Source organism: Oreochromis aureus, linkage group 3 (genome assembly GCF_013358895.1).
Source record: "Oreochromis aureus strain Israel breed Guangdong linkage group 3, ZZ_aureus, whole genome shotgun sequence".
Classification (NCBI taxonomy): Eukaryota; Metazoa; Chordata; class Actinopteri; order Cichliformes; family Cichlidae; genus Oreochromis; species Oreochromis aureus.
In genome coordinates this window covers 100,125,849-100,152,916 of record NC_052944.1, presented here as the reverse complement: position 1 = coordinate 100,152,916, position 27,068 = coordinate 100,125,849, and the positions used below count along the sequence as shown (strand labels likewise).

The following is a 27,068-nucleotide window of genomic DNA, read 5'->3' as shown; positions in this document are numbered from 1 at the left end:
TGTGGATCCTGGAATAATGGAAGCTTCCATTTTTAAAGGACTGAAGAGGAAGAAGTTTACAAGGAATCATTTAGAACAATTTCAAACATCAACTGATTGAATCCATGAATCTGAAAACGTGTTTGTGAGTGAAAGAGACAGACATGTACAGACTGAACTATCTGTTCAACAGTCAGAGTGTTTCTCTAACAGGAGACACTCTTTACACTCCACTCAGCACAGGGACACTGAGGAACCAGACCCTAACCATAATCCAGGATAAAGCGTTTGAGTGAATGTGGTGTTGAAGGTGTGGAGGTGGATCAGGGTGTCAGAGGAGACTCTGTAGAAGGACAGAGTGCCAGCAGGACAGTCCACATACACTGCTACTCTGTTAGAGCCAGAGGAAGAGGAGGAGGAGGAGGAGATGGCTGTTTCTCTCTTATTGTGCCAGACAGAACGAGGACCATCATCAGAGCAATGCAGACTCCAAGACTGATCATTCCGTCCGAGCACAGAGTCATCGCTGGCTCTTTTCCTTCTGAATCTTCTGTAACTCACTGATATATAAATTATTCCTCTCCACTCGACCTCCCAGTAACAGCGACCAGTCAGACCATTTCTACACAGTAGCTGAGGACAAACATCAAATCTGTCTGGATGATGAGGATATGACTGAACCTCCTCCACATGCGTCACCTTCCTGTTGTTGTCAGACAGTTGGAGGTTTGTGTGCACTGTGTTTGTGTCGATTGTGAGTTGACAGGAATCTGATGGAGAGAACAAACACAATCCAGCTGCAGTTATTGATCAATCATCTGTTCATTGATTGACACTTTGATGGTGACTCCTGACATGATGAAGATGGTTGAATGTGTGCTGCTTTGTTTTCATGAATCCCATTAAAAACACACTTACACTTCCTCAGACCTGGTCTCAACCATCGGACTCCAGCAGGCTCCACCCTGAAAGGAGGAGGGGGGGTCAGAGCAGCACAGTCAGCATGCACACATGGACATTACATGGCTCTCATACACATACTGTTAGACACTGATAAAGGAACAGTCCAACATTTTCAAAAATACACTTCAATCCATCGTGGCAGCCACAGATGATGAAGCAGGTGTTGGCACTCTAGGCAACGGTGTGGAAGCCGTTGATGGTAGAGCAGAAGTTGGCTGAACGGAGTCACCAGCCATCAGTGGATGCGAGGTGCTGGAGCAGCTCACCAGAGCCACCAGCTGACACAAAGAGGTGCTGGACAAGCTCACCAGAGCCACCAGTGGAAATGAGACAGTGCTGGCTTGGGTCTCCTGAACCTCAGCACAGACACATTGCAGGAACAGTTCTCCATAATCCCCAGCGGAGACAATGCTGGAGTGTTTCTCCTGAACCCCCAGCAGTGACGGAAGCAGAGCCAGCAGGTGCGGAGACCCTTGGCTGGATAAAAAGCCAGCTCAGGATGCCTTTCAGGCTGCAGCAACACAAAGTCCATTGCGAGCTACCTGAGCTCTTGCTGAAGGCTACTGCAGACAGCTGAGACGGCTCGCCCCAGCTCTCAGTGGACACAGAAAGCTGAGTCAGCCAGCAGAGCTCCCAAGTGAAGCAGCCGAAGGAGACTGCGAAAGTTCAGCTGAGCTTTCAGCCGAAGAAGGTGGAGGCTGAACACATGGTTAAGCTAATGACTGAGCTGGTGACCGAGCAGAAGACAAAGGTGGTAAAAGAGATAACGACTGAACAGGTAATAGAACTGAGAACAAAGCTATTGACTGAACTAGAGATTGGAGTAGAGGTTGTATTAGTGTTTGAAGTGGTGGTGGAAGTGGAAGATTCACAGGTAGCTGAGGTAATCCTTGTGGTCCTCCAGATCATGAGGAAAACTGCTGGATGGGCCAGGCTGGATGGGTTCTTTCAGTGGTGCTACTACAATAGTTGATTCTGTTCATCCGGACGTAGCATTTTCAGTGGGAGAAACGTTTTGTTGCTCATTAAAGTGACTTCTTCAATCTCAGCTGACTGCTGGTTTCCCCTATATTATAAACAGTACATTTGCATAATGACTGAAATCAGCCCACTGAAGGAACAATGGCCTGGGAGGTCAGTTCCTTGATCATTAGTTTGTAAATTCTCATGTCCACTGATCAACAACAAAGGATTAAAAATCACTAATCTATTGCCATGAGTACCATTCATAGAGAGTTGGGAAATGAGAGATGTCATTATGGAGGCAGATGAAACTATGGTCTCGTACTATGTTACATCTCTCTTCACTTGCATCCCAGTCACGGAAGCGTTGGAGGTAGTACGTAAGAGATTACAGGATGACCCCAACCTCACCAAGACCACTCTCAGCACCGACCAAGTGTGTTTGCTTTTGGAACTGTGTCTTAATTCCACCTATTTTGCATACAAGGATCAGTACTACATGGGTGTGCCATGGGTTCCCAAGTTTCACCTATTGTGGCCAATTTGCACATGGAAGAATGTACAAATGTGCCAGCAGTATCAGAACAGCTGAGATGCATTTTTTCTAAACACAAAGTCTCTGTGGAGGACAGGGAGGAATGTTGGTTTGAGCAGGGAGTCAAGGAGGCCATTTACGTGAAAAGGGAAAGACCCTATCTGAAATTGAGGAGAGGGCCTAAGAGTACATCCCTTGCCATCAATGCTGTAATTGCAGCCATTCCCCAACTCTCAGTGAATGGTACTCATGGAGATTGATCAGTGGGCTTTGATTAATTAGCTTTGATCAGTGGTTGTTAGTCAATGGTCATGAAAATTTGCATAATTATGATTAAGGAACTGACCTCCCAGCCCATTGTTCCTTCAGTGGTGCTAGGTCCAGTCATTATGCAAATGTACTGTTTATAAGTTTGGGGAAACCTGCGGTCAGCTGAGACCGAAGAAGTCGCTTGGATGAGTGACGAAACGTTTCTCCCACTGAAAAGTTACTTTCAGATGAACAGAATCATCCTTTTGGGATTTACTCACCTGGATAATTGAGCATGCATCAGGACACTCTCTATTTAATTGTCTATTTTTGTCCCTTACCGGAAATTTCTCAAAAGGGTGGTTGGCCTCTCCCTTGTAGATAGGGTGAGGAGTTTGGCCTCCGGGAGGAGATCAGACTAGAGCCACTACTCCTCTACATCAAAATGAGCCATTTGAGGTGGTTTAAGCATCTGACAGGAATACCTCCTGAATGAGGTGCTCCTGGCATGTCCAATTAGGAGAAGGCCCTCAAGCAGACTCAGGACATGCTAGAGAGATTTTATCTCTCAGCTGGCCTGTAAAGGCCTTGGCGTTTCTCTGGATGAGCTGGAGAACGTGGCCGGGGAGATCGAGGTCTAGACTAGATTACTGCCCCAGATAAAGGAAGAAAACGGGTGGATGTTCTTGAAGGCCACTCTAATTTTGACATTTGACATTTTTCACATTGTTATGCCTAGTACACTAATACACACGTCATAAAAAACCTGAGTGGCAATCCTGGTCCAGATTTTTCTGTTCCCAGTGAAAATGCTCTTATTTTCCTCCCTGGATGTAAATATTAGTAATGTCAGATTTAATTCAAAATATGTTTTTCAGAGGTATAACACATATCCTTATTCGGGAATAAAGACAAGTGTATGAATAGTCTGTCTGAAATTACTTAAAGATTCTCCAACTGAACTAAACGGAATTGACGGTAACTTTTTAAAAGCAGCAGAAGACAGTGTGATTATATTTAGATTCCGTGATTTTGAGTAAGATTTTTAATAGGATATTGTAAAATGTAACTTGTGATGTATAATGGAAATTATGGAGTTAACCTTGTGTACTTATTTCATTTTTCACATCTATGAAACATTTACAGATCTAATCAAATGGTGAGTAACACACAGTTATCATGGAGAAGCTTTCTGTTATTTTTCAAATAGTGTTTCTATTATGAACAAAAAAAAGTTCATTCATGTGCATGATTGGTCATGTCACATCTGCAGGAAACAAACAGGAAGTGAGTGAAGGACACAGGAAATGTTTCCAGCTCTTCTTCCTCTATCAGACATTCTCTCGATACCTGAGAGTGTCCAGTCTCCATCCTGGATTCTTCAGTCCAGCCGACAGCAATTTCATGCCTGACTCTCCTGGATGATTGTAGCTCAGGTCCAGCTCTCTCAGATGGGAGGGGTTGGAGCTCAGAGCTGAGGCCAGAGAAGTACAGCCTTCCTCTGTGATCAGACAGCCTGACAGCCTGACACACAAAACAACAATCCATCTGTCAACAATCATTTTCTGTTTGTCCGATACAATAACATCTATCAATTTACATCCATTCAATTTAATTTACCTATATTTATAAGTAACAATTCCCAACAGACAACAACAGTCATTTCAAGTTGTTTAACAATGCAGCGGATCATCCTTAGACAACCTGATGCCTGTCTGAATCATTCTCAAACAGTCAGTTCAATACCCTGAACCCATAGCAGCATAACTATGAGGTTTTCAGGGTCTATAAACGTTATCAAAAAGAAAAAAGTATAAAGTCTAACTGTAAAAGTAGAGATGGTGTACGTCTCATTCAGTGATGGGAATAACGGCGGTACAAGTAACAGCATTACTAACGGCATTACTTTTTTCAGTAACGAATAATCTAACTAATTACTATTTCTATCGTTACAATGCTGTTACCGTTACTAACAAGACAATACGGTGTGGCCATGTTACTATTTTTCAACAAACGGTCGGTTGAAGCTGTGTTCAGCTTACCGCACCTTATATCAGTTGCACGGAAGTAGCTGTCTATGTAAGTAATCTGGGAGCTACAGCTTTAAGCAGCTGCGCACGCTCCGCGGACGGCAATCACTTCCTGCCCAACGATCACTTTTTTAGCACAACACCTGGAGCTCAGGGGGCAAAACAATCGCATGAGTGCTGCTGTTTGACTGAGGAAGAATAAAGTAGTCGTGGTAAGCCAATCACACGACCACTTCAAGTTTGACAAAGCAACAAGGTGATATATACCAGTTTTTAAACTCCATCAATAGGCCACATAAAACCAGAGTCAACGCAGTGTTTTTTCCTGAATACTTTCATCACGTTTACTGTCTAAGGACAGTGCTAGCAAGCACTCTCTGCTTATGACCGAAAAAAAACCCTAAACAAAACAAAACAAAAAACAGAAGTTCTAGGAGTGACAAAGAGAGAGAGAGAGAGAGAGAAAAAGAAAGAAAGAAAGACAGCAGAAAAAGAGAGAGAGCGAGTTTTGAGATGTTAGAGATTTGTGACATTTAGCGTGTTTGCAGTGTGTAGTTAATGTGTCGTCTTGTGTAGTTAGTGTGTAGTGTTATTGTCTCCAGGTAGAAACAGGAGTGATACACCTGCTGCTGTCAGGTATCAGGCTGTGATGTTCTCCTTTATAGTGAACAGGAATTTTTGGAGTGTCACAAATAATTTGTGTGGCATCTTTGGGTTTTTTTTTTTTTTGCATAACATAATAAAGTATACAATTCAGAACCAAAAATAAATAAATAACAAACATAAACAAACAAATAAACAAAACAGAACAAAAACAAACAAATAAACAGACTGATAACTAAGCACAAAACACCAGCTCAGGTCCATCTAAAAATAAATAAATAAATAAAAAGAGAATACAATACAGTGCAATACCTGTAGTCCCAGTAGTACGTTGAAATTTGAACACTCAAGAGAATCCTTGTAACATAATATTAGAAACATCAGGTTCCACATAATTCAAGTATGGTTCCCACACCTTAAAGAATTGATCTGTTTTTGAATGCAGTACACATGTAAGATATTCCAATGGCACTCGATCCAACACTACTCTTTGCCAACCTTTAATAGTTGGTGCTTTTTCATTAATCCATTGGAGTAGTATATTCTTCCTCGCCGCATAGGTGAGAACACGGTACAATCTCCTATTATTCTTGGATATTAATCGCCGGCTGGGGAGGCCCAGTATGAGAGACATAGGGTCCATCTCCAATTCACAACAGAAAATCTTCCCCATTTCAGATAACACATTAGACCAATATTCTTGCAATTTCAAACATGACCAGAAGCTGTGAGTTAAGGTACCAATTTCTGTCTTGCATTTGAGGCACATGGGTGAAAAGGTAGGATTATACTGATGTTCATGAAATATGGATATATGCATTCTATGTATAATTTTTAACTGTATTGCTTTGGTAAGATTACAAACTGAGATTGATTTGGCATAACTCCAGACATCTTTCCACTCTTCATCATCAATTGCTATACCTAACTCCTTTTCCCATGTGCCTTTAAGCTTCTGTGACATCACTGAAGGTACAGAATATAAAGCCTTAAAAAATATCTTCACAGGTACCTCTTTGTCTGTTAAAAATAATAATTTTTCAACAGGAGAGACTTCATGATTCTAACTAAAGTCAGTACTATGCAAGATATAATGCCTTATCTGTAAGTAACGGAAAAAGTCATGTTTGGAGAGAGAATATTTCTCAACCATTTGGTCAAATGACATAACTACATTGTCAGAGAATAAGTCCCTCAGTCTGTGAATTCCTTTGTTCTTCCATTCCTTAAAACCTATATCTAACATCCCCGGTTGAAAGTCAGGATTATTCACAATAGGGGTAAACACAGATCTTAACTTCAACCTTCCCTCAATTCGACATACTGACCGCCAGGCCTTAAGTGTATTAAGTGTGACTGGATTATCACAGCTCAATCTAATATCTTTAAAGTTCTTAAAGAACAGTAAGTCCCTTAATGGATACTTTGAAAGAGAGGTTTCAATCCCCAACCAGATAGAGTGTAAATTATTTATGACCCAGTCATGAATATGGCACATGTGAGTACTCAACTGATATGTTCTAATATTTGGTAAATCTAAACCCCCTACTGAATTCGGGAGCTGCAATGTAGCCATCTTAAGTTTTGGTCTGCGTTTGCTCCATATAAAAGAGCTTAGCCAGCCATTCAGATCCTTCATCACCCTATTTGAAAATATAACTGGAATCATTTGAACAGGATATAACAGTCGAGGCAAAATATTCATCTTAATCAAAGCTATACGTCCTAGCCAGGAAATGGGTAGGGAATTCCATCTCTCCAAATCCTGCTTTACCTTCTCGAACAGAGGGACAAAATTTGCTTTATACATTTGTTTAAATTTCGGAGTTATAAATATCCATAAGTATACAAAACCTGTGGGGGACCATTTGAAGGGGAGGGAAGACAGTCCAGTTGGCACTGAATTAAGGCTCCCAATTGGCATAGCCTCTGACATAGTCAAATTTACTTTATAACCAGAAAATTGACTAAATGTATCAATAATGTTAAGTAAAGCCGGTATTGATGTCTCTGGATCAGAAATAAATATTAAAACATCATCCGCATATAAACTGATCTCATGCTCATAATCGATTTGCAAGCCCCGTACATCAGGTGCTGTCCTTATAGCCTCGGCTAATGGTTCGATGGCAATAGCAAACAAAAGAGGTGACAGTGGGCAGCCTTGCCTCATTCCTCTATACAATGGGAAACTATCTGATTTTAGTCCATTGGACAAGATGGACGCCTGAGGATTATCATACAAAATTTTTATCCACTTAATGAAATTATCACCAAGACTAAATTTATTTAAAGTATAAAATAAGTAAGTCCATTCTATCCGGTCAAAAGCCTTTTCAGCATCCAGAGTGTTAAGAGATTTTGGGATTTTTACTATGTTATGCTTAACGGTACGTTTCATTATCTAAATGTGTTTGCTCTTTTCAGTATTCAGCTTAAACTCAGCAACTTTGTGCAGACTCCTAAATGGGGAAGTTACACAGGAAGCCTGCAGTACTATTTTTCTCTTCCTGTATGTGCTTTCAGTAAAAAGACTACTTTATGCTGCAGGAGAGAGTCTCTCTGAGTCTCCCCGTGTACACGTAAAACCTGCTGTCTGAGCGTTTTATTCCGACCTGGGTTGCAATTCAGGAAAACTCCTGACATTTCTTGGTCCTTCGAGCCGGATGGGACACAGCACTTTTGTGTGACCCCACAGGAAAGCCTCATCGAGCCCTGACGTCGTGAGAAGCCCGCGCTGAAGTCTGTCGACAGCTCCTGTCCAGGTACAGGATAAAGTCCAGAGACGTGAATTCGGGTTCTGGCCAGCGTTCTTATAAGTGGTCCACGGCGGTGGGGGTCGATGAGGTAAACCTGAGAGACCGGCAGCAACCAGGTGAATATTAACACTCAGACACCTCGCGTAAAACGTCTAGGCCCGGCTCGCCCAGAGGGGTTGGTAGCATTCCTAAATGTAAACGCTCGCCTGAAAAAGGGGCTGGAAGCTATTTTAGGGGGCATTCCTAAAAGTAAACGCTCGCCTGAAAAAGGGGCTGGAAGCTATTTTAGGGGGATTTCTAAATGTAAACGCTCGCCTGAAAAAGGGGCTGGAAGCTATTTTAGTAGGGTTTCTAGAAGTAAACGCTCGCCTGAAAGAGGGCTGGAAGCTATTTTAGATAAACCTGGTCCGTAAGACGTAGTGCGCGTTGAAAAGGTATTGTTGTTGTTTTCTTTTTGTTGATGGAATAAGTTGGTTTTACAGCACAATAAGGAGGCTGAACTATTCCACTATTTTGTTTGCTGTTGGCCACCCAAGTACTGGTGAAAAGAGAGAAACAGGTCGTGTTGACACCGCTTTCAAGAATAGCTTGAAAGTAGAAGGCCGTGTCAACTACCTCTCTCGATTCTCGTGCCAGAGAAGGTGCCGCAGTTGTGTAGTTGTAAAGTATTAAAATTAAAAGGATTACAATGGGTAATGAAGCTTCAAAACTCACTGCTGATGAGCAGTGGTTAGAAAAGAAATGTCCAGGTGCCGGACAAATTAGTGCATATAGATGGAGAAATCCAAAGAAAACCTAAATGTCCCACGTGGGAGGGAAAAATGCATTGACTAAACAATAAGTAACCCTCCAAGCAGAAATAAATACTGAAAAGGAAGCTAAAAAGAAAAAGAGTACACAAGAGTTGTAATATTTAAAGCATGGAAAGTGGAATGAAGTGGAATAAACAAAAGGTTAAATTAGGGTTAACTTAAATTAAGGCAGAGCTTATCTAGTGATAAGCATGATAATAGGAGATAATAGGAAGGTTAACAACCTGTAAACTGGTATTAACAATGAAACAAAATTGGGAAGACAACCAACTGAATGAATAGAATGCGTGAAACCAGATAATTCACACAAAATATATCAAATAAAAAAGAGAGATGCATAAGGTATATTAAGGCTGTGTCATTGTTCAGCCAAGGAAAAGCAAATGTCTCCAGCTTGGGAAGGTGTGAAGCTGCAGATTCGCACAGACCTGTGATGGATACATAACAATATATAAACTAATATACTATTGTATATTAGTAGTAAAGTAGTGAAGTAGTGTATTGTAATATACTATTGCTGTTATAAAGAAAGACAAACAATACAATGATAACATTAGTGATAAGAAGAGGCACCTCAGTCAGTTATGATGTGAGGTGGAAGATTGTTAAAAGTAGTCTGATTCAAGCTTAAGGTTTGCTCAAACTCAGTACAATGATATATGAGATGAAGAAAATAAGGAAATAACTACACTAATCAGGTGCATAGAGACACTTGACCTGCTTGTAAACCTGTCATCTTAGATGAGACTTTGTTAAGATGAAGACCTATACTAACAACTAATGAGAAGCTGAATTAAACATGTGGACACTACCAAGCTAATGAGGAGCGGTGACGCGCATGGAGATGCTGGTTTTGCTCACTACAATTGTATAAATAGAGTTTGAATTCATTACTGTGGATGTACAGTGAGTGACCTCTATATATCTTGAAAAGCATGTCTGAAACACTCGTATGGAAGCATATTTTGAGTGATTCTAACTGTGTAAATGCTGTGAGTAGTAGGTTTTGAGTGATTGGGTGTGATTTGTACAAAAATAATGAAATATAAGTAATACTAACACTACAAAGGTTCATAGTGGAGTGAGTGAACAAGTGGGAGTTTGAGAGAGAGAAAAGGCAGTGTGTGTGATGATTCCTGATGACTGAAAGAGCTCAATTTAAAAGTGTGTGTGAAATAAAGGTGTATCGTTTTTAGATCAAGAGATTTAGATCAAGATTTAGTAGAATTAAAGAGGGTTTATAGACTATGAATACAAAGAGAAACAAAAGAGTTCGATTAGTCTGCAGAAACAGGAAATGAAATATGTATATAAATATATATGTGTGCCTGTGGTGTGTCAAGACAGCCCACAGAGAGAAACAGAACTCTATGAATAGACTCTATGAATAGAATGAATAGACAACACATACTCAAATTGTTATATGTGATATGATGCATAAATTAAACCTTATGGCAATAAACACTTGCAATGAAGAAAGCAGCTTACACTCAATTAATATGAACTCAAAGCCTTAGGCCATAGGCAATTTGTTTTATTTTTGTTTGTTTGCTTAGTGAGTTTGGAAAACGAATTTGTGATCATACTTGTGGATCACAGTGACACATAATGATTTGGGCATATGATTTGCTGATGCCTAGTTTTAGAGCTGTGAGCTATGAACTGTAAGCAATGCAAGGTTTTTCCTACCTCAGAAGTTCGACACATGCCAGACAACTTTCCTATGTAGGCATTTTGCTCACACTGTCACACATCAGAATTGCTGTATGCTGTATCACGCGCTGACCTTCACAGCACCCCACAGGCTGGTGTCGTTGATATCTTTGTAGACAGTGTAGACGGTTCAGCGTCCAGAATTAGCCTTGGGTGGAACTGTGTACGTTATACGGTGACCACAGTAGACACTATTTTAGAAGCAAAGGCAGTAACTTCCTCACACTCAGCTGTGAGTGCAGAACTCACAGCTGTCATACGTGCCTAACCCAACTGCAACATGGAAATCTTTTAAAGGCACTGTTGGAAGTGTTTATATTGCCAACACAGTTCAGAGGTCACTGAAGGCAATAACTTGGCAGACCAAAGCCGAAAAAGCAGCAGCACAACAAACTATAGACACATTAATGTCTGACACCTCAATGCAAATACCACTTGATGTGCTTGTAAACGAACGGAAAGCCGCACCAACTAGAGAACAAAAGAGGTGGTTAAAAGGTGGAGCGCAGCCAGAAAATGATTTGATGACTTGTAATAGCAAGCCAATACTACCAAGGTACACATATCAGCAGCATTATTGTCAACAGGAGGGGGGGTAGGAATGGTAGATAAATTTTCAGAAATTTGTCGGAACATGCATGATTTGCCAAAATCATAATGCACATAATGCACACCACCTCATCTTTTTCATACAATCCACATGAGTTTTATTGAGCTAAATGAATGCCAGGGCTCAGAATACGCTCTAGTGATCATAGACGTGATCTCAAAATGGCCAAAAATCTATCCAGTAAAAAAGCAGACGCCATCTCAGTAGCAAAATGTTTGTGCAACCATTTTATTTCAATATATGGCATCCCCACTCTGATAAGATCAGACAATGGGACACATTTTGTTAATGAAGTAATCAGTAAGGTCTCTGAAGCACTAGGAAATAAAACAGAGACTGAGAAAATGCATGGAAGAAACAGGGAGACCATGGCCTGAGTGTATAGGCCTGGTAAAAATGTGGATGAGACTGACACAAAGTTCTCAGAAACTCACAACTTGAAATTATTTGAAAATAAAGAGATTGTTCTAAACAACTCTCCAGTATCTTGCAGGTTGAAACCAGGTGATTGGATCCTGATCAAAGTGCTCCAAAGGAAAAATTGGAGTTCACCAAGGTGGGAAGGTTCTTATCAAGTGCTACTCACCACACCTACTGCCTGCAAAATAGCAGAAAGACCGTCCTGGATTCATCAAAGCCACTGCAAAAAAGTGAGTGACAACATAGACTAAGAGACGCCGATGCCCCTGCCTGTAGGTGATCTAGGAAGGTGGAGGGAGGGCTGTTTGGGTAGAATCCCGCCCTGTTCTTCTCGCCCCTAGTCTACTCACCTATAGGACTTGGTGCGTCTGGTCACCATGAAGACGCTCATCCTCCTAGTGGCTGGTATTGCACTCCTGGTGAGTTTATTAACACTCACCCGAAAGAAAGAAAGAAGATGGACATGACACATGACAACTCACATCTTCGTGACATGACACAAGACCACATTCATCCATGGATGAACAACGCATGGTATCGATATATACATGACAGCACACCCAGAAAAGACTGCTATGGGTATCAGTTCCAGGGAATCGTGGTCAACCATGCGGAACCTCTCCAGATAGGATGTGACGAATGGTTCTGGGTTGACCTGAAAGTGAAGCACAGAAGTAAGGCAGAAGTAAGGAATCATTCCCAGTCTTTCTTGGAAATAATGGGAATTTGAGCCACAGCCTATGCTACCGCCAAGAGAACGGATCCACGCTAATGGGAAACACCACCATCTGCAAAGCAGTACAGACACACGCTCCTGGAGGGCCCGTGAAGAGCAGCAACATCTCAAATGGCACCTTCTGGGTGCAAGGGATTGCCTGGGATATCCTTCCTGGGAATTGGACAGGTCAGTGCGCTCCCATTTTCATATCTGACCACACTTTCAAGATAACCATGGACGCCACGACAACATCAACGTCAACAACAAGGAAAAGATGAAGCACCCCAGACCTCAAGCAGCATGATTCCATATGGGGTTCCGATATCCCAGAGGAATTTAAACTTTGGACTGAAAGACAAATGGTTCTGAATGCTTCATGTAAATTCAACAACGAATGGGATCGAGAGATTGATGCTCTGTGCATTGCAGTAATGCAACACAGGGTAGCATTGGACATAATTCTCGCCGAGAAAGGAGAATTCTCTTTAGCAACACATGTTGCACATACATTCCAGGTAATGTGCACTCACCAAACATGACTGATGCTCTGAAAACACTCAGACAACTTCGGGATGCACGACAACGAAGACTGGCTTACGTGGCTTTTAAGCGGCTCTTGGAAGTCCCTGCTGATTAAAGGACTTGTTTTTGTTGGTGTTATAATACTGTTATTCTGCTTCAATTCATGCTTACATCACCCTGTCACAGAATGAAGAAGATGATAATGAGATAGACACTGGGATATAACATATTCACGAAACCCACTGTTTTATGATGTTTACAAGTGGCCGTAGACTGATACAATAAGCTATGGACTGTACATATACATATGTACAACAGGAGGGAATGTTAAGAGATTTTGGGATTTTTACTATGTTATGCTTAACGGTACGTTTCATTATCTAAATGTGTTTGCTCTTTTCAGTATTCAGCTTAAACTCAGCAACTTTGTGCAGACTCCTAAATGGGGAAGTTACACAGGAAGCCTGCAGTACTATTTTCTCTCTTCCTGTATGTGCTTTCAGTAAAAGACTACTTCTTTATGCTGCAGGAGAGAGTCTCTCTGAGTCTCCCCGTGTACACGTAAAACCTGCTGTCTGAGCGTTTTATTCCGACCTGGGTTGCAATTCAGGAAAACTCCTGACACAGAGAAAGCACCAAACCGCCTATGTTCCTTTGCTGAGCAGCCTGAATTAGATTGAGAAGGCGCCTGACATTATTACGAGAATTACGGCCTTTTATAAAGCCTGTTTGATCTTCTTTAATAATTCCAGGCAGGACAATTTCAAGTCGAGTAGCTAATATGTTAGAAAGTATCTTCCGGTCCACATTTAGAAGAGCTATCGGTCTATAAGAGGAACAAGACTCTGCGCACTTCCCCTTCTTCAAAATAAGAGAAATATTAGCTTCCCTTAGAGTCTGAGGTAATCTATTATGCAAGAACGAATAATTAAACATATTAAGTAATGGGTCTATTAACAGCATATTTTGCTGTATTTATTCTTATTTTATCTTATTCTAATTTTTCCTTCATAACCTTTGCACTGTCCACTTGCTGCTGTGACAAAACAAATTTCCCACGTGTGGGACTAATAAAGGTTATCTTATCTTTTCTTATCTTAGCTCACTAAATTCTTTATAAAATTCACTACTAAAACCATCAGGTCCTGGGGCTGTTCCGTTCTTTAAAGTTTTTATAGCATTTAGTACCTCCTCTCTAGAAATGCGAGCATTAAGGGTAGTCTGTTGTTTATTTGTTATGGTAGGCAGATTGAGCCAGGAGAAGAAATCCTCCATTAATTCCAGTGCGTCAACTGATTGTTCAGATGTATATAGTCTACAATAAAATTCTTTGAAGATGCTATTTATAGTTTTACTATCATATACGCACTCATTCTGAGCATCACAAATAACTGTAATAAATTGTGTTTCAGATCTTTTCTTAGTAAGATATGCCAAGTATTTTCCGGGTTTGTTTCCATGTTCATAAAATCTTTGTCTAGTAAACTTAAGGTTAAGCTCTTCATCTTGCGTAAAAAGGCTATCTAAAGTTGATCTGACTGCAGATATCTCTTGCAGTAAAGCCGGAGTTGGGGAGTCAGCATAAGTCCTTTCTTTTGTTTTAAGTTCTGTCATTAACTGATTCTGCTTCCTCAATTTCCGCTGCCGCTTACTGATTGAGTAAGAAATAAGAATCCCTCTAGTGTACGCTTTAATAGTTTCCCACAGTAGGGCGGAGTTATTTGTTGACTGCAAATTGATGGACAAAATATATCTAAACTCAGTGTTGAAGTAAGACATAAATGTATGGTCCTTTAAAATAGTTGTATTTAATCTCCAGTATTTTCCTCTGTTTACCATATTTTTGAGAGAGAGATCCAGCATCACATTGCCATGGTCTGAAATTATAATACTACCAATCTCACACGATAAGACTAAGTGCAATAACAGCCCTGGTAAGAAAAAATAATCAATCCTAGTATGGCATTTGTGTGGTGCCGAGAAAAAAGTGTATTCTTTATCTAAAGGGTGTTTTATTCTCCATACATCTACAAATCTTCACACATAGAATTAAGTGCCTTAGCTTGTGGTGAGAGAGGCAAAGGCTTGTGTGGGAGCCTGTCAATAATAGGATTCAGTATACAATTGAAATCTCCCCCCACTATAGAAATGTCAGAATTAATCTCAGAAAAGTCTGTAAATACTGTAGTCATAAAACCAGACGGGTGAACAGGAGGGTAGTAAACATTCAATATAGAAATAACCATACCCGATAATATTCCCTTGACTATAACATACCTTCCATACCTGTCCTTAACACACTCTGTATTTGAAAAGGGGCGGCTTTTCCTCACAAGGATTGCCACCCCTCTACTTCTTGAGGTAAATGAGGAGAAAAATACCTGTCCAATTCCACCTTGCTGTAATTTAAGGTGTTCTGCATCATCTAAATGTGTTTCTTGCAAAAGTGCAATATCAATGTGTTCTTTTTTCAGAAAGGTAAGTATTTTTCTCCTTTTAATAGGATTATGGACCCCTCTTACATTCCATGTACACAAACGCAACTTATTACTTGCCATATTATTTATGTTTACCCTCTATATGGATATATAACTTACTAAAGGCATACTCCTGAGGCTTCATAATACAAGGGGAAAAAAGAAGGGGAAAAAGGAAAAAAAAAGAAAAAAAGAAAGGGTCACTGAGCTGGAAAACCAAACCAAAACAAACAAAAGCACCCCCACCCCACACCCCCAAAAATCAAACAAACAAACAACCCCCAAAAAAAAAAAAAAAAAGAAAACACAAATACCTTGGGAGATGTCCCTGCTACCAAATCTACAGGGCATTTAAACCGCTTCCACCTCACTCTCTCTGTACAGACCTCATATTAAAAAAAGAAACTGACCTGTAAGCACTAAATAAATGAGGCTGTACCCTGCTCTTCCCTGACATCCGCACATAGAATAAACAAAAAGCTACATTTACTCCCAGCGGTTATAACTTGATATATGAACTAAGTTTCCCTACATATACAAACATATAATGTCATGTGAACCTGCACGTATACATAGAAAAAAAAAGAGAGAGAGAAAAAAAAAAACCCCAAAAACAAACGTCACGTAGCATGCGAAAATGAAATCAAATCACATGAAGTCACCAACTGCTAGACAAGTTACCGAGTAGTGTCTTCCAGCCTCTGTTCTAATGAATGAAGCAGCGAAACAGCCTCTTTCGGGGTGTTAACTCTCTTCTGAGTCCCATTCACCATTACTCTCAAGGTAGCTGGGTATAGTAATGCATAGTCCACATTCATCTTCCTCAGTAGCGCCTTTACATCATCAAAAGCTTTCCGTCTTCGAACGACCTCAGCAGAATAATCATTAAAGAAGAAAATCCTAGATTCCTTACATGCGGGGCTATCCTGGTTAGCTCGATGGGATCCGATCCGACGAGCCGCCTCCATCACGCGTTGTTTATCTGCATAGTTGTAAAACTTCACTATAAACAGCCTGGGACGTTGATCGGGACCAGGCTTCAGTACTGAGGATCGGTATGCTTGGTCAAGTTTCAGCCTCCCCGCCTTTGTGTCCATCTGGAGGTACTCCGGGATCCACTTTTCAAGGAACTTAACTGGATCTAGGCCCTCCGTGCCTTCAGGTAAGCCGACTATACGTACGTTGCACTTGCGACCTCGGTTGTCAAGTTCATCTATATGTTCTCGCATCTCACGTATTTGTTTCTCGAATTGCACCAGCTTAGCCTCTGATAGTGTCGCCGTGTCGTCCACGTTAGCAATCCGTTTCTCTGCCTCATTCATTCTGGCCGCGATCGCCTGCAGCTGTGAGGTCTGTTCTTTAATAGCTTCGAGGACAGTAGAAATCTTGGAGTCAATTACTTTAGTAAGATTATCAGTTACTCTATCCAAAGCGTGAGCAATACTTGTTTCCATAGAGCCGGGACTAGCAGACATGCTCGGTATCTCCGGTATAGTGCCCAGCTCCTCTTCGCTTTCAGCATAGCCGGGAGTTTTCTTCGATGATTTCTTCGTACCTCTAGGCATGTTGTCCGAGATTTTTAGGAAGTAATTGTCCAGACTCATGTCAGAACACTCCCCTTTAGAAGTTCTGTTCTTGACGTTGTTCAAATATAAAGATATGAGATAAATATTAACAAATACCACTGGAGCTCACTCAGCCACAATGTCTGCTCTACGGCACCATCTTGAATCCCCCTTGTGTGGCATCTTATTGAAGAACAGCTGATTGTTCTGTAAATAGTTTGAAATGGTTATTTAAAAAATCAAGGTAAAATAATAATAAAAATGTATACTTCCCCATAGGGAAAGGGAAAGGGATGCAAATAACTTTGTTGTTTGCAAACCTTGTGCATAGGATTTTAAAATTGACAATTTATATTTGCATTTAAAGTTATGAAATATGATTCATTAAACATGTTTGTGGTTGTTACAGTGAAAATATAACTTTTTCTACTCTGATCTTATGTTTTTTGTCTCTTTAGATCAATTGTGTTAATACAGTATGTCAAAATGAAAACATAACTATAAATTCAGACACGTGAGGTTGTGCTGAAAAGGATGACACCAAACAAGACAAAGTAAATAGTTTTTAAAGGTAAAATGTAGAGGGAAAATCAAAAGTTGTTAAAAATGGCCATTTATACCCTGGACCTCAGAGGATTAAACTTTTTTTTTTAAAGTAACGCAATAGTTACTTTTCAAGTAATTAATTACTTTTAGAATCTTGTAACTCAGTTACTAACTCAATTACTCTTGAAGAAGTAACTAGTAACTATAACCCAACACTGGTCTCATTACAGTAATTCGCCTCTGTCAGTGCGCCCCAGGGCAGCTGGGTCACCTGGTAAAGCCCTAACTATATGCTTTAGCAAAAAGGAAAGTTTTAAGCCTAATCTTAAAAGTAGAGATAGTGTCTGTCTCCCGAATCCAAACTGGAAGCTGGTTCCACAGAAGAGGGGCCTGAAAACTGAAGGCTCTGCCTCCCATTCTACTTTTAAATACTCTAGGAACAACAGGTAGGCCTGCAGTGCGAGAGCGAAGTGCTCTAATAGGGTGATATGGTACTACAAGGTCATTAAGATAAGATGGGACCTGGTTATTTAAGACTTTGTATGTGAGGAGCAGGATTTTGGATTCCGGATTTAATAGGAAGCCAATGAAGGGAAGCCAAAACAGGAGAAACATGCTCTCTCTTTCGAGTCCCTGTCAAGGTTATTATCGTTAACTAGAAATAACGAAAACTAGAAGTGAAAAAACATTTTCGTTAACGGAAATAAAAATAAAAGCGAAAAAAGGAAAACTAACTAAAACTGTAATGAGTAGGGATGGGTATCGAAAACCGGTTCTTGTTGAGAACCGGTTCCCACTGTTTCAATTCCTTGGAATCGTTTGCCATTTTTGCAAACGATTCCCTTATCGATTCCAGTCGCCCGAATGACGCGTCACCACGCTATGGAGCGTCATTTACCTGGCAGGAAACACGGCGCCTAAGCGGCTCAAACGCTCAAAAGTTTGTTTATACTTTACCAGAACGGATGACAACAGGGCAACTTGCAATGCTTGCAAAGTAGATATTTCATTTAAGGGAGGAAACACTACGAATATGCGAAAGCATTTGCTCACAAAACACGCGATGAACTTAAATGAATGTCGTGTTTTTAATTCCGCTCCGGACTCGTGAATCTCAACCCAGCAGCAGCAGCAGCGGTTTGCACGTCCTCTCCCGTTAATGCGGCAGGTAAATAATGTGGAAAAGAGGAAATTGCTTTACTGCTACAATATATTGGATAGCATATTAATCAGCATTAATATTATCTCGTATAGCTTTAAGCTGGCCAGGTGACAGTTAATACACGGACACCATAGTAATCATTTAACACACTGACACCAGATTAATCTTTATTACAGGTGCAGCATAACCACTTTCAGTATTATTATGTTTTTATACACACATTGCAGTCCTGTGCTCATACGGAGTTGAAGCTTTCCCAGGTAATTAAAGGTCTCAAGCTTCATTCAGCGTGACTGTCTGGGTGACACATTGGTTAAGAAGTCGGGAGCTTAAGGAAGATTGCACACATGCTTACAAAACACATATATATATCACATATAACCTAGAACCAGATCTAAGCATAGGCCTTAAGGCATTGAGCAAACATGCTGCACTGGAGCTTTCTTGACAACAGGTGACGTGTGGAGAGGACCAGTCCCTGGAGACTACAGAGGCCCGAGTCCATTGCCTTTTTTGGAAGAAGATGCCAAGAAGAGGAACCTCTATGTTGCATTATATGCTTAAAATATATGAATGTTCTGTACATGCAAATTATGTGCTTGTAAACGCTAGAAGGGGCGTCATAATACCCTGATGCTATAAAAGCAGTCTGAAGTATAATTTTGGTGAAGACCCTTGCTGATGTATGCAGTAATTGTCTTCCCGCGCGTGTACTTCAATAAAAGATCGCTTTGACCCAAATCTTCTGGACTGTCTTGCCTTTGTACTCTCCACCAAATCAGAACTCGTAACAATAATCAACTAACAGTGCATATTATGTTAGCGCGATCTGCCTTATTACAAAACCTGCCATTGTGCATTTAGGTGACCATGATGAGACAGACAGACAGTCTGGCTGGTGCTCGCTGGCAGTTGTCGCTGCAGTCCACCGGTAGCGTCTCTTTTCAGGCCCGAATGTCCCCGAGCAGTGACTAGTTTGTGGTAAAAGCCTTGCAGCCATTTGCCACAGCAGATGGTAAGTGAATGTGTTTAATTGTAGGCAGGGACATTACTGAATATTCTTGTGTAATTGCTACAGAATAATTTATGTTATACTTTGTTATTGCTACAGAAGAATATTTATTTTATTATTTTACATTTACAATTTTCCCCGGGGACCCTGTGACACCCCATTGAAGAGCCATAGGCTGGATCTCTTAAGATCTCACTGTTGGGTTTGTAAGGCCATGTTACTCCTAAATTTCTATCTTGTTCAAAGAGAAGATATAAAACAAAATTCTAAGCTAATCGACCTTAGTGTTCTCCTTTTTAAAAATAAGAATTGATAAGAGAATCGATAAAGAATCGAATCGTTAAACAGAATCGAAAATGGAATCGGAATCGTTAAAATCTTATCAATACCCATCCCTAGTAATGAGTGTTCACAAAACTAACTAAAATTAACTGAATTTATAGCAAAAATATGTTTAGTTTTCGTTGATGTGTGTGTGTCATACAATAGTCAACGGTAAAAAAGAAGGTTAGGTTCCAAGTTTTTTTCTTGCTGTGTCTCATTATGCCAGCAGGTGGCAGTACGTTAGTTGAGTCGTCTGTGTTGATGCTCCGTCCACGCGCAGAATCATGTCAGGAAAAGTCTGGAGAAAGCGCCAGCTTCCAATTTGGCATTACTTTGAATATGACTGTGTTTTGGATAAAGCAAGTGTCATGTAGTGGAGACAAATTATGAGGGACATTTCTAAAGGGAAAAAAATCCCACAAACCTTAAAGTGCACTTGAAAAGCTCACACAAGAAGGCTAACCTAGCTTACCTTGAGAAGGTAAGGGAGCACACTCAACCCTCATCCCCAGAAAAGACAAGCTAACCCCAGGCAAGGCAGCGTGATGCATCCCGAGACAACAGGACTGGGATATCTACATAACTGTGTGAGTCAATTGCCTTCAAAAGGTTTATCAATTCACTTGAACCAAAATTACGAACACCGGTGCTGCAAGAGTTAATAGTCTCATTAGCCAAGATATACCTTTATAGTTGCCTGGTATCAACGGTTGTTCATCTGCCCTAATTTATTTATTTATTTATTTATTTAAAGAACCCATAGGTGGGAATGTGAGTTGTCTGTCTCTGCGTGTTAGCCCTGCGACAGACAGGCGACCTGTGCAGGGTGCAGGGTATGGTAGCTGGAATAGCAACATACCCAAGGATAAGCAGAAGAGCATGACTGATATGATGAAACTGGGATTTTGTTACACTTTATTGCAAACACAACTAAAACTATAACTGAAACTAATCAAAACTAAACTGAAACTAAGGATTTTCAAAAAAATAAAAACTAAACTAAACTAGCAAACAATTGGTAAAAACTAATTAAAACTAATATAAAATCAAAAATCTGAAGTCAAAACGAAATAAAAATAAAAACTAATGAAAATTGCAAAACTATTAAAACCCTGGTCCCTGTCACTACTCATGCTGCAGCATTTGGATTAACTGAAGGCTCTTCGTATGGCCTCTGACAGTGGACTTATCTCTGTGCTTGTCCTGCTAGACCTCAGTGCAGTGTTCGATACTGTTGACCATGATATCCTATTAGAGCGATTAGAGCACACTGTAGGTATTACAGGTACTGCACTGGTGTGGTTTGTATCATATCTATTGAATAGACTTAAATTTGTTCATATACATGGAGAGTCATCTTCACACACTAATGTTATTTATGGAGTTCCACAGGGTTCAGTGCTAGGACCAATTCTGTTTACATTGTATTAACCCCCGATTCTTTTGTCCCTATGATAGAACAGAGAAAACCCGAATCATAGTGGTCAAAACATTTTGTATTTCTTTTTATTCAATCATCTTCCGGAAGAGAGAGACCCCTGCACAGCCCAAACGCCAGTTGCAGGATCTCTAACATTACAAGCTCAACATGTGTCTTATATGGTGTTATTTCGGTACTTCAGACGTCACATACATTCTGCTTAGTTTCACTTTCTCGGTGCAAAAGCACGCTCTGCAAAAGCATGTCCTTTCCTGTCAGGACTTTTGGCACAGACTGTACACACAGTTGGGCCTTTATTTATAAAGCAATATAATCAGCGAATATCATCAGCAATATATATATTAAATACATGACAATTGTACATGCTGCTATGCAGATGAAACACAACTTTATCTATCCATGAAGCCAAATAACACACACCAATTAGTTTAAACTGCAGGAATGTCTTAAAAACATAAAGACCTGGACAACCTTCATTTTTTTAATTTGCTTTTAAATTCAAATCAAACAGATTGTTGTACTCAGCTCTAAGAAACTTAGAAATATCATATCTAACCATATACTTACTGTGGAAGACATTGGCCTCCAGTAACATTATAAGGAAGGGTTTCGGGTGAGCTGATTAGGTCCCACACCCGCTTTCACACCTTGGCTCATGTGATTAGAGGATCACCAGGGGGTCCTTTGTCCCTTTTTGGGGGGATACTCCCACTGGGTTTAAATCTGGGACTCTCTCGCCATTTGACCTTAGAACTGAAGAAGCTCGGATGAGAGGTGAAACGTCTTCAAGCAACCTAAAGAAGTCCAGACGCTTTTCTTTGCAAATTCCTTTGACTACGATGACCTGGATGACTGAGAACCTTCACAGACCTATTCCATGTCTCCCATTTAAAATGCATTCATTTCAGTCCATTAGAATAGAATAACCTTATGTCATGCCCCATATGCCTGTATATGTTGTCAATACAATCAATGGCAATAAGAAACATAGTTTTAAAAAGTTAGTTTATTTTCCACTCCAGCTCCTGGCTCCAGTTTCCACCCTCTAGGCCAGGGTTCTAGTTCCTGCTTTTGCCTCCTTACGCTTATGATCCATCAGCAGTAGTCAGCAGACCTGCATTTAAGACCAGCTCAGATTTCCACTCTCCGCTAGATCATGCACTACCTCACAATGGTAAATTAACCCTCATGTTTCTTGCCTTGTTAGTCCTGTTAATATTGTGTTTCCAGTTTCCTGGACTTAACTCAGCAGACCTTCTGATTTAGGGTTGTAATAATAACAATAATAACTATTATTATTATTATTGTTGTTGTTATTATTATTATTATTAACAGCTGATAGCTGCTAACATCTGCGAACAAATATAATTCTATAAAGTGGTTCTATATAGTGTGTAACTGTTAATATAGAACGTTATTAAATTTATAGCTAATGCAATCATATGGCACATTGTCTTCTGAGGAAATGTTAGATGGCACTCATCATCATAAAGGTTGCTTACCTCTGGTTTAAACTAACCAATGTAATATATAATTTGTCTTTAACCCTCTTAAGTCAGGCATTGCAGATTTGCAACAGTTAAAAGCTAACAACCTGATTACCCCACATATATATTTTATGAGTTTTTTTTACTCAGAAGTACCACTGCAGATATTCTTTTGTGCATTAGCAACAAAAACTTAGTTTGACCTGAGAGGGTTAACAAACAAATCTAAAAATGCAATTATACAATAATAAAACAGTCATTCTGAATTCATCCAAAGGAAAATAAAAAATCACTTTATTTTATAAAAGCTAGCTGTTTGAGGATTAATATGAATCACTTTTTTAAATTACAAGTGGAAAGGTTTCAATCCTGACCTGAAAGTTTTCAGTTTACACTGTGGACTCTTCACTCCCACAAGCAGAAGCTTCAGTCCATCATTCTGGAGGTCATTGTCACTCAGGTCCAGCTCTCTCAGACTAGAGGACTTGGCACTGAGAACTGAGGACAAAGCTTCACAGCTTCTCTTTGAGAGGTTACAGCTTTTCAGCCTGAAAAATTAAAGAAAGAACAAAAAACCAAATAACAACTATGTTAAAGTATATTGATGGTTCAGTGGTGATTTTGTAATAATATTACATCTTGTTTTAGGACTGGCTGGAATCCTTCTTGCCTTATGTTATTTAACCACAAATATGGCATTTTACTATAAAATTGATTGAAATACTGAAAATACAAAGCTACAGATGGATAAAGTTTAGGGTCTTAGTTAAAGACCTATAATTGTAATGTATTTTTGTAAACTAACAAAACAAACAAAAAAAAACCACATGCAACAATGGAATATCATTGATCTCACCTTAAAATTTTGAGTTCGCAGTGTGGTGTCTCTAGTCCATCAAACAGAAGCTGCACTCCTGAATCCTGTAGGTTGTTGTTACTCAAATCTAGCTCTCTCAAAGTAGAGGACTGTGATTTGATAACTGAGGACAGAGATACACAGGCTCTCTCGGAGAGGTTACAGCCACTCATTCTGAAAATTAATGAACAAGAACAAATATAACAATTTCTGTTAAATTGTACTGACATACAAGTGTGTGTGTGTGTGTGTGTGTGTGTGTGTGTGTGTGTGCACGTGTTCCCTGTGTGTGTTGGTACCAACATTATAAGACACAGAGATGTCCGTCCAGGATCAAAATTGCAACTGACCAAGCATGTAACAGACCAGTTATGTAAGGGGTGTATGTGGGTGTGGAATATCCAACATCTAGACTAACATCAATATAGATGTTATCTTAATGTTCCAACATATAGGGCTGGGCCATATTATACCGTTCACGGTAATACCGGTACAATTGTAAGCAACGATAAGAAAATGAAATATCGCGATAGAATATGGGTAAAACGCGCATGCGCAGTGCCTTTGTTTTCATACACATGGCCGAAAAAGCACGGCGGCAACGGAGAATGAGAAGGGGGAAAGTGGATTGTTGAGTGAAACGGATGAACCAGAATTGGTTTGTAAAAATGGTGCCACTTCAGTGATGTGGAACTGGTTTGGTGTTTGTCCGTCAGATACACAACAAAGCACTTTTTTGTAGAACATGCAAGCGGGCCGTCGTTATTGCCGTATTTGTCGGACTCAGGTGCTCGTAAATCTGGTAGTAACCTGGGTCCTAAACTCCGTCCGCTTCAGGTCCCAAAGTCAAACGAACACTGCAGCATCACTGAGAGTTAAAAACTGTCTAAATTCTTTCATCTTTAATAAAACGATCAGCATTGCTGCTTTCCCAGGTGTAACTATGAAGTTTAACATCCAGGCATCCATGAAAAACGAATTTATTACATTTAACGGAGTTGGAAGTTAGCGGAAGTTAGCTTGCTAGTTTCGCTAGTTACCTAAGCATGATCTAGCATGTTCTGACTGAGAGATTTCTGAAAAAAATCAAATGTACAGCTCTGCTATCACTTCCAACATAAATGAAGACAGGAAACTAAACAGCAGTGACGTTTGTAGGGTTACTGAAGTTGGACTAGCTGGTATATAATGATGTGCTACGTGATCGCTAGCGACACAGCTGTGTTAGCATAACATAAACAGTGAAGCTGGAGGATGAACGCTAACTCTTTTCCACTCGATAAAAGTGGAAACGTGAAGGTTCCCGATGGTTAGGGACAAATGCAATCGCATGGCAGGATGCTGTAAACGGACCAAACTTCAGTCAGGAGAACAACTGAGAAAATCCATCCACATTATGAGGTTAGTCATTAATATATTGCAACAACATGGGAATAGAGCAGCTGTGATAGAATACAGCATTAATGAATCAATGGTACAGAAGTGGAGGAAGCAAGAAGAATGAGTTGAATAAAGTTTGATTTATCTGACTAGTTTGTGTGCCTTATAATCCCGTGCACCTTATGGAAAAATACGTATTTGACTTTTTTATTTGGCACACTGCAGTTTAATGTTGCAAAGCACCTCTTTTTAACTTCAGTGGATATTATGCATGGTTATGCTCAGGATATGTCAGCCCATTTCTACTGGAAATGCCTTTTGGTTAAACTTTCAGCAAGGAATTTGCATTTGCACTGTTAAATTTTTATATAGCTTTAATGCACATAAAAAACAGCTGCTTGTTTAAGTGGAAAAAAAAAAGGATGGGGTTTTTTTGCGCTAGTAAAGTTGTGGAGTTGTATTTTGTCTCGCAGAAATTATATCGTCACTTATATTGTTATCGCAAATTTTCAAATATATATCGTGATATATATTTTTGGCCACATCGCCCTGCTCTGCCAACATACACAAGAAGCAACTATTTCATTTATTTATATTCAATTCAATTTATTTGCAATTACCCTGAAATAATATAAAGAAAACGGAGAAAACCCCAAAAATCATATTAACAGAACAGTCTTTTCTCCTGAATTCAAACTGGAAGCTGGTTCTCTAGAAAAGGGGCCTGAAAACTGAAGACTCTGTCTCCCATTCTCCTTTTAAATACACTAGTAACTACATGTAAGCCTGCAGTCTGAGAGAGAAGTGCTTTAATGGGGTGATCTGGGATTGAGGTCATTAAGATAAGATGGGGTATTGATTTTGAATTCAATTCTGGATTTAACAGGGAGCCAGTGAAGGAAAGCCAATACAGGAGAAATATGCTCTCTCTCTCTCTAATCTTTGTCAGTACTCTTGCTGCAGTTTTTGAATCAGCTGGAGATTGATGAGGTACCAATCCAATCCAATTTTATTTATGAAGCCAATCCAATTTTATTTATAAAGCACTGTAAAATACCCAGCACAGGAACAAAGTGCTGTACAGAAAATAAGTTAAAATAATAGAATAATAGAAAACAGCAAAATAAATAAAAAAACACATAAATATAAATAATAATAAAAACCAACATCTCACGTGGTGTCAAAGGCCAGGGTAAAGAGGTGGGTTTTCAAGAGTGACTTATAAACAGATAAAGAACTGGCCTGTCTAATCTCTAAAGGAAGCTCGTTCCACAGTTTTGGAGCTGCTACAGCAAAAGCAGAATCTCCTCTAAGTTTACGCCCAGTCCTGGGTACATTTAGGAGCAGCTGATCAGCTGACTTGAGAGAGCGGGTGGGTGTATAAGGCTGTAGCAGCTCGGAGAGATAAGATGGGGCTAGGCCATGGAGAGCTTTAAAAGTAAATAAAAGAATTTTAAAATGAATCCTAAAAGAAATGGGCAGCCAGTGAAGTGAAGCTAAAACAGGGGAAATGTGCTCAAACTTTGGAGTGCCAGTTAAAAGACGAGCTGTGGCATTTTGCACCCTCTGTTGATGACTAATATATGATGCGCTGACCCCAATATAAAGTGCATTACAGTAATCCAGCCAAGTGCTAACAAAGGCGTGGATCACTGTCTCAAAGTGCTGCCGTGAAAGAATTGGCTTTATTTTTGCCAGCTGCCTGTGGTAAAAGAAGCTAGATTTTACCACTGCCTTAATTTGATTATTAAACTTCAGATCACAGTCCACTTTGACCCCCAGGTTTGTGACAGTTGGCTTAACATACTGGGCCAGGGAATCTACATACACATTGGGGGTCTCAGTGGGGCTACCAAAAACCATCACCTCTGTCTTTTTATCATTGAATTTTAAAAAGTTAACAGACATCCAAGCTGTTAATTTGGGTTGAACCCAGGACTGT

At 40.0% G+C, this 27,068-nt stretch overlaps 1 protein-coding gene across 1 annotated transcript in view; it reads right to left on the bottom strand.

Moving 5' to 3' along the window:
* Positions 1-207: 207 nt before the first annotated feature.
* Positions 208-27,068, bottom strand: part of LOC120434836 (protein NLRC3-like) — a 40,017-nt gene continuing 13,156 nt past the window's right edge. The window contains exons 5-8 of the mRNA XM_039603280.1: positions 23,747-23,920; positions 23,265-23,438; positions 898-944; positions 208-749 (exon numbers count right to left, since the gene is read on the bottom strand). Of these exons, the coding sequence (XP_039459214.1) occupies positions 214-749; positions 898-944; positions 23,265-23,438; positions 23,747-23,920 (931 nt within the window). The 3' untranslated portion in view covers positions 208-213. The remainder of the gene's footprint in view (positions 750-897; positions 945-23,264; positions 23,439-23,746; positions 23,921-27,068) is intronic.